We start from the raw sequence: 17522 nt of genomic DNA on the forward strand, positions 1-17522 counted from the left end.
GCTTTTCTTGCTTCCTCATAAACATCTAGCAAATTAGTGATACACAATCTCCCTGTCTAAATCAATCCAGAATGTTCACTTACACATCACATATCTTTAGAAATTTCTGAAATTACTCTTCCTGAGGAGTACATTAAACCAACTGTCCTGTAGAAAATGGATGAACCAAATAACCTTGTTTCCATAATATGACTATACTTTCAACGGTTGCTTTTGACCGTGACATTTCTTAGCAAAAACTGGAATGGACTAACATTTCTTCAAATACTTTGATCACATAGTGAGAAGACAGGATTCCACAGAGGAGAGTTTCATGTTGGGGAAAACTGAAGGTAAAATGAGAAGATGATGAAAGAGGCTAAAATGGATAGATAGAATTACTGATTCTATGCTTACAGCCTTGAAGGAATTTAGAGAAGCCGTTTCAGATAGAAACGCCTGGTATGTTAAAGTCTTTTCAGGTCATGAACAGTCAGATTTGACTAAATGATTAAATAACAACCACAATGCTTGCTATTTTTCAGTGTGTAGGTATTTCCCTAGTATTAAAGGATTTGAGGGATATAGAAGATAAGACTTTTGGTATACAATTATTATCACTAGTTTCGTTGAACACTTCTAAATACATATTTTCTGGAGTAAACAGTTGATTACACTTTATACTTTTTCAGCCTGCTTTTGCTTCTCTCTCACACACTCTCACTCTTACTGTAACTTTCAGAGTTTTGTAATAAATTAATGTAGCAAATGAGAGGTTTCTAACGTATTCTCAGCTAAACACCACAGAAAATATGAATTTGGCAAATTTACTGTTTTGTTTTCTGTATATTTTATTTCCATTTTACCTTTCTTAATACACATTACCTCCTCCTTAGATGTTCATTTGTTAATAAAATGTTAAACAACCTTCTAAGAACAACTTATGCATTTTCAGCAAGATTCTTCTCTAACTACAATTTGACATCTCTAATTACATTTTAAAGTTTTGTTTTCAAAATGTTATGTACAGGAATTAAATGTAATAAAGCTTTTTTTGTGCAAATGCCTTGACAAACAATTGTGAAACATAAACAATTATCTCTAGAAAATGGTTTGAGATCCTCTATACTCTGAATTCTATTTCATTATTATTAAAAATAAATCTAGATATGGTGATTCAAACCTATAAAAATGGTGTCATACATGTGCACATGGGAGGCAGTCTAAGGGCTTAGGTGGGAGTAAGATCCCTCTTCCACAGATCACCAGAAGGAAAGCCCACCCACAGCTCCTCCCACTTCCGGCTCCAGTCCACACCCTTCTACTGACTGCATTGCCACCTCAGAACCTGCCTCTTCCTGCCCTCCACCTACAAAACCTGACCGTTCCTATCCTTTAGTCAGTCTACTGTTAGGACCCAGTCTTTGATGATTACTCTATTGAGATTTTTCTTTTTTTTATGTAGAAACCTGATCCCCAAATCTTTATCTTGTTCTTTGTGTCTCATTTAAAAAACATTTTAATATTTGTATTAAATCTACTATTAACATGTTTCCGTCTGTGTCCCTGTGTTTTTATTGAAGAGCTTAATTTAAAGTAATGAAAAGATAAGCTTAATAATTCTTGTCATACTGTAATTCTAAAACCTTTAACCGTGTCACTTTTTATCACAATTTGCCTAAAATGAAAACACTCAACCCCTTTCTTCATAACTCATACTTCAATGACCTGTAATCAGCTTAGTCCTTCTCTGAACATATTCTAGCGCTGCCAAGGCAGTATACTGAGTACTGAGCACCAGCATTTCTTAATTTGACGCTGTTGTGTTCTGGCAGTGTTTGATGTATACTGATACTGTTTCCAACAAGTGTACCTGCTGAAATTATTCTTAAACGAGGTGTCCATGTGAATCCCTCCACTGGTCATGGCGCTTGATACTCCAAGAGGGACATCCCCTTTCTACCCGTTCTTTGATGGACTGTCATTGTTTTGCAGCCTCAAAACTTCAACTCCATCTCCAACTGCTTGAAGCCCCCAATTCCTGCTCTTAAAGACAGGGCAACAGCACTTATATATATTTTCATCATTCACTGAGCACTGCTGTGTCTTTTTTTGTAATAAGAAGACCAAAACAGCACACATTACTCTAGTTGAGATCTTACTAGTATCTTACATAGTTAAGCATAATTTCCTTTGTCTTTCAGTATACTCTACACTTTGTTCTATATAACCTTACATCTTATGATTTTTAGTAGTTTCTTAACCCGGCCTTAATGTACTCAGTGATGAGTCTATACGACTCCTAGATCCTTCTCTTAAGTTGAAATGATTCAGCTCATTCCACCAGGTTTGGTATCATCTGCAAATGTGAATGTTTTTTACATGATCATACTGGTATTTAAGGGACTGGCTATGTTCATTTAAGCTTTCATGATGTTGCCTAGAGTTCATGTGTGGATAACTGAAGAATCAACTATTCTTTTCGTCAGTCTTGTGATATTGAGAAGCTGTACTTTTCCTAGAGGTTGGAGTTCCAGTAGAATCAGTAATGAGAAAAGATGTTTAACGGAGTGACAGCAATTGTCAGTGTCTCATTTTCATTTTGTTTACCTCATGTCGGTAACACAGGTATGACATTTTGGACTTGCACCATACTTATATAATTATGTTGCAAGCTTAATGCATTCAAATTAGTCTGACTAATTGCACTGGATAGAATCTGATTGAATTGATAAATGTATTCTTTTTAATTTAATTATTTACAATTTTTCTCCCCAGATTTGCTGCCTGGCTGATGCTTTACAATATTGATAATGCAACAGTTATTATGGTAATAAGTCATCGACTAAGAAATGCTGGGGATGTTTTGTGTGATTTTGCTTGGGTTGTGACTGTTACAATATTAATTCTTGTCGTGGTAATCCATTTTTTGCTTGTTTTACCCATTTCATAGTCTTGCATTGAAGCCCACCCATTACTGTACCTTCCCTATCTAAGCTTGTTTTATCAAGTTGTATGTTGACATGTATCTGCATGGCCAGTCTATGATATTCTTCCAATGTCATGTTTCTGTATTCACAGCTTTCTGTCCATACTAACATGTGACTAATTACTGCTTTCAAGAGAACTTTTATCAAGTTTTTCTCCATCCCTCCCAAATTTTGGTCATACTTATCATTTTTCAAATGATATTGTGACCAGTAGAGGGGGAGGTTGCAGAACCCCAAAGCCCAGACACAACAATACTAACACAAGTCATGGATGCAAACAAATGATTTATTGTACAAATATCTCTGCTGTAAAGGTCTCTCTGTTAAATACAATAAATATTTTTCTTCTCTTTTACTTTTGTTATTTCCTTCTGTCTCTCTCTCTCTCTTCCACTCCTCCTCACTGAACTTCATCCTCAACCACCCAACTCTGACTCAGCTGAAGTGAGAAGGAGAGGCTTCCTTTATGCCAGACCCGGCAGTACTTCTGGTGCCGCCACATTGCATCCAGGAAGCAAATTCAGGTTGAACCTCCCTAAAAGGAGGAAACCTCCATCCCACACCTCCCTCTGGTGGCCCCTAGAAGACCCAGCAGGGCTGCCTATTGAAACTCCAATTCTCATGAAGCCCAAGTGTATATGGAAGACCCACCAGAGAGCTTCTGCCACATGTCAGACTAGGGGACGACATGGCTCTGGCAGGCAGTCTCCTTCCATCCTTCCATTATAAAAGCACCCCAGCTGGTCAAGGAATCATCTGTCCACTTTAGGATGCCAGCCAAACCCTGTCTTCTAAGACAATATTTATCCTTTAATATTATACTCATTCAGCCATGTTTATTACTGCTATAACATAATAAGTATTTGTAGATTCATATAATGACAATATATTTGATTTGTCATCTAGGCCTAATATCTCTGCCATAATATTTTGTATTTGAACAGTCCTCTAGTTACCCTTACACATTTGGAGCAGATTTGGACACCTCTCCTTTTGATGTAATCTATCCTGGCAGGACACAAAAGGTACTTTGATGTAGCATATTATATTGTCTGATCTCCAGAGCCTGACTTGAACTGAAGCATTGCACAGACAGAACATCAGAGACAACTGCCTTGTCAGTTTTGCCTTTAGCTGTAACTACTGTATATCTGTGATGCCTTTGAAATAACTTTACCTGACATATTTGTATTTTAGGCAGAAAAAGTAAGTAGTTAAAGGGCGTGAAGATTTTTGTATCAGGAAATGAAAAAGAGAGAAGCTACAGCCTTTCCTAAAATGTGAAATGGAATAGACAAAAATTAATACATGCTTGAAAAGAAATGTAGAATAGATTTTCTGACACAGGGTTACTTTTGTAGGTTCCAGTATATCCATATAGTCTCGAAATGTTTATAATAAATACATCAGCCATCATTTTGGTTACAGAAGCAAAATTGTCTGCTTTGGAAAATATATCCATAAAAATAATATATCAGTATGACCTGCTGTATTTAGCATAGTAGCTAAAAAACTGGACAACAATGTAAAGCCATGGACCTGTCACATATTCCACAGTCTTTGATTTTTGTGGGATAATATAGACTGTGTGGGACAAAAGTACACTGACAATAGCATGTACCACTAAGTGCACAGAGGAGAAAAGAGCACAGTGACAAATGTGTACTGCTATTAAGTAGCCCTCGATTATAATTTCTCCACTACATGTACACAAGGCTGTGAGCCAATGTTGACTAGTCTGACTTCAAAACTTAAGACTCAAGGTCTTTAATAAGCAAAACTAGAATTCCAGACAGTTTTTAATGGCTAACTTATTAATAAAAACACACACTAATAACCCAACTGCAAGTGTAAATTAATGTAAACTTTGCATGGAATACCACATTTGAGCTACACAGCATAGACTAGACATGCAGTTAAAGTAATGCAGCAAGAAAGCACCAGCGCAGCTCCAGGGTGTACTGATGCTATACACACAATAGAGCTGTGTGCCGCACTATTTTTTAAACCCACATACTCCTACTATTCCTATACACTGCGCATTAATTTAAATTCTGTTTACAGATGGTTAAACTTTGCAGTACGTGGAGGAACCCATTTGTCTTCAGATGTCAAGTTCCATGTTTGTTTCCTTAGGGTTGATGTGGAAACTATGTCCCACATAATAAGACCATGTTCACTACGAGCACACACATGCATCAAAGACATCATAATGACACTTATACGATAACTTCTACTTTTTGGAGATGCTAGGAATTAAAGTAAAAAAAAATTATCCTGGTTATACTTTGTTGTGTATTGCATTTAGAAGCATTACTGCGTTTTTCAGCCATGTCAAAGAAATATGGATCAAGATGCAAAAAGGTTTTAGCAGCTATAGGCTTACCTGGACAAATATCTTAGTACACAAGTCCAACACAATTGGATATTTTATCATTGCTTTGCACATAGCAGGGAGCACATCTTCCTTCTCTCTGATGAACAGTTTGGTTTAGCCAGGCAGTATTAACCAAAGCTCAGATAGTTCAACTCCTTTCCTTCTGAATTTAAAAGCAGTACACACATGCTGCAAATGCCTCTATTCCTGTCTTTTTACCACATGATAGTGGTCAATTTTGATCATACTTTGCTTTTCTCAATAGGCTTTGAATATCTGATGCTCAGAAATAACATCAAAGAAATAACAGCATTATGAACAGATGTTTAACACGTAAGCAAGGCTTTTGATAATGTAATGGTTTTGGTCATATTCAAAGCAATAACCTTTTTACTCAAGTTTAAGTACAGACTATAGACAGTTTGTCATCTTGCTTTTCTTAGTAGTGACTACCAGTAACCCACATGAGCATGAAAAGGCCCTGTACCCACAGCTTTTTCCTTGTTTACTTTATGCCTTATTTATTTTTTTTCTTTGTATGCACAGTTTGGAGATTAACACTCATTCAGAGTTAATTAAAGCAATCACAATGTTGGTTAATACCCATTAGGAGGCAATTAAAGCAGACAGGCACTCATAGCAAGCAAGCATGTGCACTAATCTGAATTTATTTAGGGATTTGTAACGCAATGTGATATATTCTTTCTGTCTATCTGCTGCTACTGCAGTCCTTGGTAATTCAGTGGAATAATAATATTTTTACTTTTATGTGCCTGCTGATTATGACAATGACGTTTTGTATCAGTACTTATACTGATCGGTACATGATCACCAGATATTCCCAACATTAAGATCATTAGTATGTGTAATAACTGGCTGATCACTTCCTCATGGCAGCAGTGTTACTCATCAGAAAACTGGCTTTCAACAGGATAATGTTGTACATCATAAGCCTAGGAAAGTCCTGGAATTAATCCAACAATATAACAGCGATTTTTACCTATTCAAATGACCTTCTTGGTCATCAGATATCAATCCTGTCAAACATCAGTGAAATGATATAGAACAAGCTACTCAGAGCAATGCATTTCTACAGGACAATTCACTAGAACTAAAGGATACCATGGAATTAGTGTTCTTCAACATCACTGTGCTGCACTTTCAACCCCTTGTCAAATCCATGGCCCAATAATTTCTGTTCTGAGTACAAAAATGAGACCAAACTGCTATTAGGTAGAGTTTCCAAAAATGTGGCCACTCAGTTTATACGCATTTCAGTTCTTCAAAATTTAATGTTTTTGTATTGAAGTAGGGCGGCACAGTGGCCCAGTGGTAATGCTGCTGCCTCACAGTTAGGAGTTTGCATGTTCTACCTGTGTCAGCATGGGTTTCCTTTGGGTGCTCCGGTTTCCTCCCATAGTCCAAAGACATGCAGGTTAGGTGCATTGGCGATCTTAAATTGTCCTTGGTGTGTGGGGGTGTGTGTGTTCCCTGCAGTGGGCTGGTGCCCGGCCCGGGGATTGTTTCCTGCCTTGCAAACTGTGTTGGCTGAGATTGGTTCCAGCAGACCCCTGTCACCTTGTGTTAGGATATAGCGGGTTGGGGAATGACTGACTGACTGTATTGAAGTATTACGATTATTTTGGGATAAAGAGAACTAGATATTATTATTATTAAACATTTGGTAATTGTCTTGGCAAAATGTAACTAAAGAAAAGCAGAGTAGTTTAAAGTTATTTTTCTCTTCAGAATCTCATTTCAGTCGTTCGATAACTGTGATATTATCTGTACATTTCATGAAATCAAACTTTTTTTCTCTTTGTAAAACAGAAGAAAAACAATAATTTGGAAACTCGTGCATAGATCTGAAGTGTTATATATAAATATAATGATGATATGTAATTCCTCACATTGCCTGCACTCTTAAAATGTTGTATTATAGCATTCTCTTTTAAGTACTCTTTATGTGTTGTTTTCAGTTTTTTTAGCATGGCTACTGTAAAAATTCTTCATAAGTATTAAATGTGCTTCTGTATTTGTACAAAGTGTGTAATTTGCTAAAACTAAAGCCTATGATTTTAATGAAACAAGAAGACCTTGAACAAAACTACTTTCTGAACTTTTCAAATGAAAAATGCAGTATAGTACAATAGGTCTGTGTTAAATAAACATTACATACTTTTGCACAAAAATGACACACCCAAGAGATCTGTCACTTCTAATACTGACGTTGAGGTGAGGAGCGGAATGAGGAAGAAATGGGTATAAATAAGATAATTTTCTAGTCTCATGCACAGTGCAAATACCATGTCAGTTACATCTGTTAGCAAGATGGAAGCTTTTCCAGCACATCGTCCTTTTCCGTAGCAGTTTTGGTTACTTTAACTACATGAGCATGTTTATGTGTTTAAAAAAAGGTTGTTTTCAGATAATGCCTGGGTTTCTTAGTGTGTATGCTTGTGTTCTGCTGCATGCTTATTTATATCATGTGATGTTAGTAATGCTTAGCTTACACAGAACATCTAAACGTCAAAAAGCAAAATCTATTCATGTTTTTTCCTCCTATGTCAATAATACGTCATGGGGAGCTATAATTCTATCTACTTGTAGAAACTTCAGGCACAAGACAGACTGCAATCCTGCCAGGCTCATCAACACTACCATCGTCATTAGTTTAGAACCTACATCACTGGGAGAAGGGCATAAACAGGAGTACCCAGAGAAAAATCCATGCTGATAAGAGGAAACTCATCAAAGTGCAACCGGAGTTTAACCCAGGATTAGAGAGCTGCTTGCAGAGTTAACCCCTGCACCTATGCAGCCCGAATGGGAAACAGAAATATACCTGCTGGTTGAGAGATTATGAAGGTACAAAATGGTGCAATGGTGTCTTTATAGTTTGGAAGAAAGTAACCTCTTTATTTTTCTTTTCCTGGTCTCTTGTTATTGCACTTGTTTTTAAAATACGATCCTACAGATTTTAGGAGATGTGGAATTCAAGGATGGATGGATTTATTCTCCTTATTGCACTGTCCAGCAGGTACTTATAAAACTGTGGACATTATCTGACTTTGACTATTAAAACCATCAAAAACTTTATTTTCTCCAGGAATTCCATTTTTTTTGTTCCTTTTCCATTGTCAGCTGACCATATCTCAATTATAAAGTTAAATAATTTATATTTTCATTTTTTGTTTTAAATTATTGAAATAGACATTGCTTCGTTTTACTGTGTTTTAACCTAAATTATGTGTTTGTGTATGTACATAATGCATATAATATGATTTAAATATTTCTGTCATTGCATTATTTTGGAAGTGCACTGTATTCATTGAACAACACTTCACAAAAAAAATCTAATTGCTTATTTGATAGGAAATTAATAAAATTTTAATCTCTAAAAGTACGTGTTCAGTTTTTAGCATGTAGTTTTGATATTTAGTAATATTGCTGAAGTGCTACCTCTATATACATATGTCTATGTCAGTTCACACACACACACACACTCACACACACTCGTGCATAAATAGTATACACACATATTATATATATATATATATATATATATATATATATATATATATATATATATATATATATATATAGAATTTCAAAAACAAATTACATCCCTTTTCTATATAGTCACATTCGTTTGCGATGCAATTTTCCCAGCGTCGAACCAACTTTTTAATGCCCAATTACTACTCCTCCTGCCTTCACCGCTTCCAACGAAAATATATTGAATAGCATAGACTATATAAACTGCTAAATGTTACTATAAGTAAATATAATACAGAATCAATTACAAATGTACAATGTGCAATTACTGTTTAGGCTACTTATTTTATAAGAAAGCACGCTTCCTGTCCCTCCTCATATTCTGCTGTTCCTCAAGTTTCTTCAATCTCTTTCACTTATTGCTCTTGCAGCTTATATTTTTCCTTAACATATCAGACAAATTTAGCCTTCTGCAAAATCCAAACATATTTTTTGTTTGCTTCGTATACTCATCTGTTAGATTTTTTAAATTTATTTCTCTTTATTATAATAATTCCTCTGAAAAAAACTGCCATCACATTTTAGAGGGGTCCAAAATGTTGAGAATCCTGGCATGCCTTTGAATCATTAAGCACTAAAAGAGGAAGAATTAAAGGTCTAACTTTCATTTTTATAAACAATGTTATGGCATATTATGTAAAATGTGCTTTGCAGAGCTTTTACTTATTAAGTAAATTCATACACTTAAAAATGAAAAAGTGATCATAATCACAGTTTTAAGATAATGATGTTGAACATACGTTGTCATTTTTTATAATAAAAAAATCAATCAAAGTGTGTATCATAAATCATACTTAACGCTATTACAATATTGTAGTTAAATACAAAAACCGTACTATATTAAACCATTTAAATTTAAAATAAATAGCCTATCTTCATTTTTTCTTTGACACCCTCTTTTTGTTCTTTTCATACCCTCTCACATAACTTCGTGTTACCCACACATTCCAAAATATTTGCGGTTTATCAGATTGACAGATCCAAATGTGCGCGGCTGTGGGCTTCTGCGCATGTGCACTCAGGGATGATGGACTGCTCTGTAACCCACGTTCTTTCCAATGGATAATATAAGATATTCTGATTTCGACTGCAGCCGACCAAAGATTTGCCCTTCCATGCGCAAATACCTAATTCCACGGACAACATGACGGGATCCACCAGCCTAACAATGCTTCAGGTGAAGTATTTTTATAAATAGATGGAAGCCCCATCTGTAGCTAGTTTGTGGAATAGTCACTGCAGGCTCTAAAGACAGAACAGCTTCCATAAGGTCACAATGAGCACTGAAGTATGATCATACTATCAAAAAGCTAAAAATCAGTATAAGATCTTACCGTCTGAAATCCGATAAGCAGAAATCCGATGTTGAAAACGCGAGAAAGAGACATTCTGCCAAAAAATCTCTTTTGATCCAAAAATAAAAACTGCTTGGGCTTAGTTCCTTTACGCGACAACTCTATAAGTTCCTTGCGCTTAATGCCCGAAGGATTGTTACAAACGAGGTTTCATTTTTTTTCTCTTTTGTTCACGATATAAATCTGCTTGAGGAGGTGCCTCGTGGAGTTCTTCTTCGGTCCACACCCATATCAATCTCACCTCAGGCAAATGCATACGAAATTAATTCCTGGAAAAGACATATTATAGCGCTGTCATCGCAGTTAACATGTAAAACACCCACCACTTAACAAAACTGTTGGAGTGGGATTGTGAAATACGGGGTCTTGGCCAATACCCACAATAACAACAGTAAAGTGGTCTGAAAATATTTCAAGTTTGACATTAGACATATGAATATATCAATGTGATGGAAATACTAACTGATTATTCGATGGTATTAATAACGTTCAAAAAACGACAATTGTTTATTTTTCAGTTGTAAACTGAAAGTACTGGATCTCATTTTGGTGAAGAGAAGTAGGCTACCGTGTTCTGAGCAGGAGACCGGACACTATTTAGTTTTTATAGCGCCATGTCAAAAATCACGCGTCGTTACATTTTGAGTTTGTAAAAAGGTATAAATGAAGACTCACACGAAATCAGAAACATCCGTTCTCCAATTGTGCGCTCAAATCACTCTGCATTATACTGCAAGTCAGGATTGGTGAATTGTTGAAAGACAGCAGGATGAAAGGTGTTTTGCGTGCAGCGGGAGTCTGTCTCGAGCCGAATTAAAGTGAGCCAAAATACAGGAGATTACCGGATTAGTTAGTGGCTGTCACGGGCATGGATACACCTTGAACAAGACACAGAACCTGCTAAAATTCACGTCACAATTGAGGTTAAATTACCTTGAAATTCGTTTGTCATTCATAATGTTACTACTTTATGTTTTCACCTCAGACTAAAAAAAATTAAATGTATACCAATACTTAAATTAATGGTTGCAAAGTAAAAATTCAAATTTATTGATTTTGTTGAACTTGAACTGCAAACGCAATTTAGTAACGTGCTGACACAATAATAACAGACATTACTTCATCTTACTATTGTAAGTAATTTGAACTCATTATTTCACTAATAAAAAGAAAAAACTTAAGTTGTTGTAACGTAGTCAAGGTTATTGGGTGACAGGATTTCTTTCCATGTCAAAATTTAATTTGAAAATGCTAACAAATAATGAGATAAAACTATTTGGAAAAACTTAAATGTGTGAAATGTTGTCTTAAAGACTTATATTCATTGTTATATTTAGTACAAGATACACAAAGGGGTGGCAGTAGTACAGTACAGTGTTAGCTGGAGACCAGGGTTTGTGATTTTGGTGCTCTCAGTGTGGAATTTGCATGTTCTCCTCTGTCCATGTTGGCTTCTTCTCAAAGTCCAAAGACATGCAAGGGTTCTTCCTGCCTGCACCCATTGCTTGCTGGGATAGGTTCCAGCTGCCCTGTGACCCTGCCAGAGACAAATGCTGAAAGTCCGCAGTGGGCTGGTGCCCTGCCAGGAGTTTGTTTCTAGTTTGTTATTAAGTATATGGTACATAGATAATTATAATAATACATGATAGATAGATAGATAGATAGATAGATAGATAGATAGATAGATAGATAGATAGATAGATAGATAGATAGATAGATAGATAGATAGATAGAAATTAACATAGTAATTGAAAGTAAATGTAGAGGAAAAGCTAATTCACATTACTCATTGACGTGTGTTGGATGTACTTAATTTTAATAGAAATTGACAAAGCTCAAAAAACTGGCTGCCATGACTGTTGTATTCATTTTTAGAGTGGATGCTATGTGTCTTTATCACCAACAGCATCTTTCACTTTGCCTATGCATGATTAACTTACTGCGGTGGGCTGGTGCCCTGCCCAGGGTTTGTTTCCTGCCTTGCGCCCTGTGTTGGCTGGGATTGGCTCCAGCGGCCCCCGTGACCCTGTAGTTAAGATATAGCGGGTTGGATAATGGATGGATGGACAATTAACTTAAATCTGCCACGTAATTTGAACCGCTTATAGTATTTTGCTACCATGTTAAATAAATATTGGGGAGATTTTTAAATAAATATTTTTGCTATTTCCATAGTAAACGCAGAAGAGTTACAGTTAGAGTTAGAACACTTAGCAAATCTTAATGTTCGATGTCTGTTTGATATTCAGGCTCTGAAGCTCAATATGTCCAAACCTAAAACAAAAAATGATCAATGTTTCAAACTGGTTATTTATTTCTTTTTATTATTATTTATAAGTCACTTTCAAAATGTGATAAACTCTCAAAAGCAATGAATAATATCAAATTAGACTGTAGAATATTGAATATCACTGGTCAATTTTTTCACACGTGTGTTATTCAGTAAATATTTTTGAAACATGTTATTTGTATAAAACTTGTTTTATCTTGTCCAGACAGAAATAACAATCTTCATCTCAACTCTTTCAGAAAGATTAAAAGTCAAGTTTAAAAGTAATTTGATTTGAAGTTCTTGGACTTGTAGCCTTACATATTGAATGACTGTTACATATCAAAGCTTGAGAAATAGAATTTTACATTAGACGTAGGCCACATAAGCAGGCATGGCATATTATTCCTCCCTTTTAAGAAAGTGGTAATAAAGCTATTCACTTAAAATTATGCCAAAAAATAATAAAAACTTTATTTTTGCATTTTCAGACCTCACTCATTGAACACAAGGCAATAGAGTGCCCTGAGTCTAGTGGGAATCATCAGGCAGGGGGTAATCTGGAAAGGGCACCATTCCAACAATCGTGTTTAGATAAAAAACAAAAAAAATCTTTTGGATTAACACTCTGTCCACATTAGACCCTGATGCCCACTAGAGTCTAGGCACTCTTCTTTCAGAAGTCCTTCTTTGAAAACAAGAGAACAGAATGTAATCTGGGCAGGGCGCCAGTCCAACAGAGGGTTTCAGGTTTAAAAACAAATGTACAGAATGTGATTTTGGAATGCGTGAAAAAAATGCATTTAAAAAGTCATTTTTAGGATATGACGTCATTGTTTTTTACCTTAGCATTATCACTTATTTTAATAATTATTGTGGATCTATTATATTAACAGGATTAAAAGTAAGCCAATGAAATTAAACCGCGTCGCACACCACCTGTCTTTGGAACACAATCCAGTATTTCACTAAAACTTTGTCGAATGGATTGTTTCTTCTCTCATGTATTTACTGTTCTGATTTCTTTCTGGAGCTTTTGAGCTGTTTTTCCTTTGTTTAAACATATTTAATTAGCCTAAAGTAAGGTAATTTGCTTAAGGGAAAGTCTTTATGCCAAAGCGCTGAGACACATTATGGGTATCTGCACTTGAAAATTGTATAATCAGATTAGTTTTGTTTTGAATAAAGCTGCACTTCAGAATGGGCTGAGTAATACTGAACAGATTGCTAAAGTTAATAACAGTACTGATTCAATTTTGAGTTTGATCTACAGGTTCGAAAGCTGTTATTTAGAACAATATACATGGCGTTCTCTAGGCCTATTTTTGCTGGAAGAACTGGAGTGGATCTAAATAAGCGTCGCCTGTAAGAGAAAGCATTTAATGTCTATTCATAATTGTTCCTGAGTACATAATGAATTTTGATCACTAATTTGTTTTGGTCTAATGTTTTTGGACAATCAGTGATATTTTCCACATGTTAGGATGCTGATCTACTTTCATTGAAATGTCTTTGGAAAAGGATGCTCCAAGTGTTCTGTGTATGTTGGTGGGGCTTTACAAGTGGACCAGGTTTTACTTATTTAAATTTTGATTTGACAGTATACACATTTATTTCAATATGTTCCACAGATTAAATATAATTAATTTAATGTGTATGTCTGTTCTACAAATGGAATGAAAACTGCAATAGAAATGAAACAGATCATATGCAAAAATAATGAAATTTGCAACAGTTATACAGTGCTTTGTTACAGTGGGTTTATGGCCAATAATGCTGGGTATACTGGGAGAAGAATGTTAAGGATAAAGCAGCCAGACAAGAGGAAAAGAGGAAGGCCTAAGAGAAGGTTTATAGATGTGGTGAGAGAAGACATGCAGGTGATGGGTGTGGCAGAATAAGATACAGAGGACAGAAAGGTATGGAAGGAGATGATCCTCTGTGGCGACCCCTAGCCGAAAGAAGAAGAAGAATAGTTTGTAATCTTAAGCAGAATATATTTTCTAAATAGTTATATTATTGTAATTTCATCTGAGAATTGCTTTAGCTGAAAATTCTAAAAAAGTAAATTACTTATTCAAATGATATGCAGTATATTTTCTGTTAAAATGTGAAACAACTGAAGCAATATTTGTAAACAAAAAAAAATGCTTCATAGAACAACAGACGTTTTTTCAGGATAATTAATTTTGTAGTTGGAAGTTCTATTTTTTTAGTTCTCATAATTTAATAGAATATGGAAGCAAACCGGTTGTACCTACATTGTCTGAAACAAAATCACTATGTGGTTTGGTGATTCACAAAGTCTTCAGTAGAAACATTTATAAAAACCTGCACATAATTTGATTCTCAGTAAAGTGTAGCAAAACGTGTTTAACATTTAATTATTCTTTTACAGCCTTGCTCTATAAAAATTAACGTGATATGAAACTGAGGACAATGTAATGTTTATGCACAATAGACTAATACAGAAATAAATTCAAAAATAGGTTCTCGACAAAGTATTCTATGTAAACTGATTTTAAATTTCTGATGGTTGGAATCCCCAATGAATACAAATTAAACTTGAATTTAAATTGTAAATCAGTATCAGATATTAATGGTTAGTTTTGCTCTTTTCAAAAACAGGTGATATCTAACCTTTATAAATGGGTGTGAAGCCCAGACTGCATTATGACAACTTACATTGATGCTAACATTTTAGAAACATAAATATCTTTAGTTATTCCAGGATTAGTAATTTCTCTGATGTCTGCAAAGGCATATATGTCCACTGCCTAATAAATGATGAGATTTCTGTAAATTCTGATGACAGATGGAAACCAAAATGATGCAGTGTTTATATTGTTTGATTTAATTCTTTCAGTTGTATTATGTTGCATTTTGGTAAGAACCCTGACTCTAATATGTCTTATTTTAAAAGTACAATTGGTAGGTTTAAATAATGAATATTTTGTATATATTTAAAAAATGATTGTAAGATAAATACAAACAGCAGGCAATGTAATTTATACAAAGCATGTCACCAAGGACTGCATTAGTGACAGAGATAAAGAAAACAGTGACGCTAAAAGCTCTGGTAAGTCTTTGCACTAAACTGATCAAAGTGTTTTATGGATGAATTATCAGGGAATTGTTTCATTCATCTGTCTCTGATGGGAGTATCTGCTTAACATTTAATTTGCTTGTACAGAGTAAAGAAGAAATGGAATGGAAATGGAAAGATCAATAAACCTAAACACCAAAAGACTAAATATGTTTAATTATGCAAACAAAATGTGAAAACTAACACAGATAGGTACATACCTAAACGAATATTGCAAATTTTGACAGTGAAAGACAATGTTTCAGAGTTTTAACAAGATGATTATGTTATGTGGTCCTGGCCCGCTTTTAGATAGAGAGAAATGGTTGCTGTGATATCACACACAGGTTTATGTGAGCCCAACCTCAAAATTCAACAATCAAAATATGGCCAGAATAAAAATAAAAAATTAACACTAAAATGTAAAAATATGCTTAAAAATTCAGGAAGATAACACGTGAGAAAATCAATTATTTATATTGTTTGTCGGATTGTATTCCTTTTTCAATAAATAGAAGCGTTAATGTTTACAGTCACTGTTCTTCCTTAAATAGGATGTCAGTTGCAACACAATTGCACATGCACAGGCACACCTGGAAAAATGTAGGACCACAGTTCTAACAATAGCAGATAAAAAGACAACAACAATGCAATATTAAATAAAATTAATAGCAAATAATTAAAAAGGAACCCAAAACATTATAGACTATGTTTGAAATATTGCTGTTTCTGTTTGTACTCATGGATGAAATAAAAAGGCTTGCCTTGGTATATCAAATTAAAAAGTATATCATGATTATCAACCCTTTATCTGTTACACTCCAGAAAAATTATAAGTAGAAAATTCAAGTTTAAGATCCAATTTTCTGTTATTGCCTTTTGTGCATATGGGGAGTAAGAAGATCAGTCCAGCAGCATTTTCAAAATTATAATTATCTTTCTCCTTTATGTTTCATTGAACAAATGACATGGAAACTGGAGTATGGAGTATGTCAGGTAAACTGATTTGTGTTTTCAACATTCTTGTTTATCGTGGTGCCAGGGTGTGGCAATGTGCATCGTGTTGGTTGGAAATGCAACCATGAATTTCGCTGTACTCTGTATATATGACAAAACTACTACCATTACTAGTATTTATGTTTATGGCTTTCATGTTATGAAAACTGTCCTGAACTCAGTTCTCAAAACAGTCCTTCAATAAGGTGTTGCCAAAAGATGCATTGTTTTATAAAGGTGCAATGTGAAAGAGTTATTGAAAACCCAATCTGTAGTTAGATAACTGCCCATAAAATGAGACAAATGAATTTGTCTTGGAAACAAAACAATTCTAATAATAGTGATGCTGCTTATTCCACCTAGAAAAAAAGCTTCTGGTTTTAAATTGTTGAAAATTTAATTTTTGGTTTTCTTTTCTGATATTATTTCCAAAACTTTCATTTTTGTTTAATATATTTTATAGGTAACAAGGTGATGAATGGGGTAATGTTTATAAAGAGTATCCCCATCTGATAGTATTTTTATAGTTTCGTGTCTTAGCCATGTAACAATAGTGAAAAGGACAATCTGTTGTATGCCTTTTCTCTTTTCTTATACCTTTCTCATATCTTGCACAGCCTGGAAAGCCTTCTGTAGTTTAGACTGGGGCGGGACAGAATCATTCAAGAGACATTTAACAGTGACCAAAATAGTAAATAAAAGAGATGTATGTAGCATTACTATGCTTTTTTAATACATGGACACAAAAGAAAACGTAATTTCAAAAATCCTCAGACATGTAAATCTTTTAGTTTTTTTTTACATCACTTTACCCCAGACCATCCACCCCAACACTTAACCAGGTGGACAACTTAAGAGACAACTTAAACTTGGAACTCCAGTCCAACTTCACCCACAGCTGATTGCTACTGTG

At 34.8% G+C, this 17522-nt stretch overlaps 1 protein-coding gene across 1 annotated transcript in view; it reads right to left on the bottom strand.

Moving 5' to 3' along the window:
- LOC120530294 (desmoglein-2-like) overlaps nucleotides 1–11058 on the bottom strand; it is a 48459-nt gene extending 37401 nt beyond the window's left edge. The window contains exons 1-2 of the mRNA XM_039754663.1: nucleotides 10935–11058; nucleotides 10239–10528 (exon numbers count right to left, since the gene is read on the bottom strand). Coding sequence (XP_039610597.1) covers nucleotides 10239–10292 — 54 coding nt within the window. The 5' untranslated portion in view covers nucleotides 10293–10528; nucleotides 10935–11058. The remainder of the gene's footprint in view (nucleotides 1–10238; nucleotides 10529–10934) is intronic.
- Between the last annotated feature and the right edge of the window lie 6464 nt (nucleotides 11059–17522).

Source organism: Polypterus senegalus, chromosome 5 (assembly GCF_016835505.1).
Source record: "Polypterus senegalus isolate Bchr_013 chromosome 5, ASM1683550v1, whole genome shotgun sequence".
In the NCBI taxonomy this organism is placed as follows: domain Eukaryota; kingdom Metazoa; phylum Chordata; class Cladistia; order Polypteriformes; family Polypteridae; genus Polypterus; species Polypterus senegalus.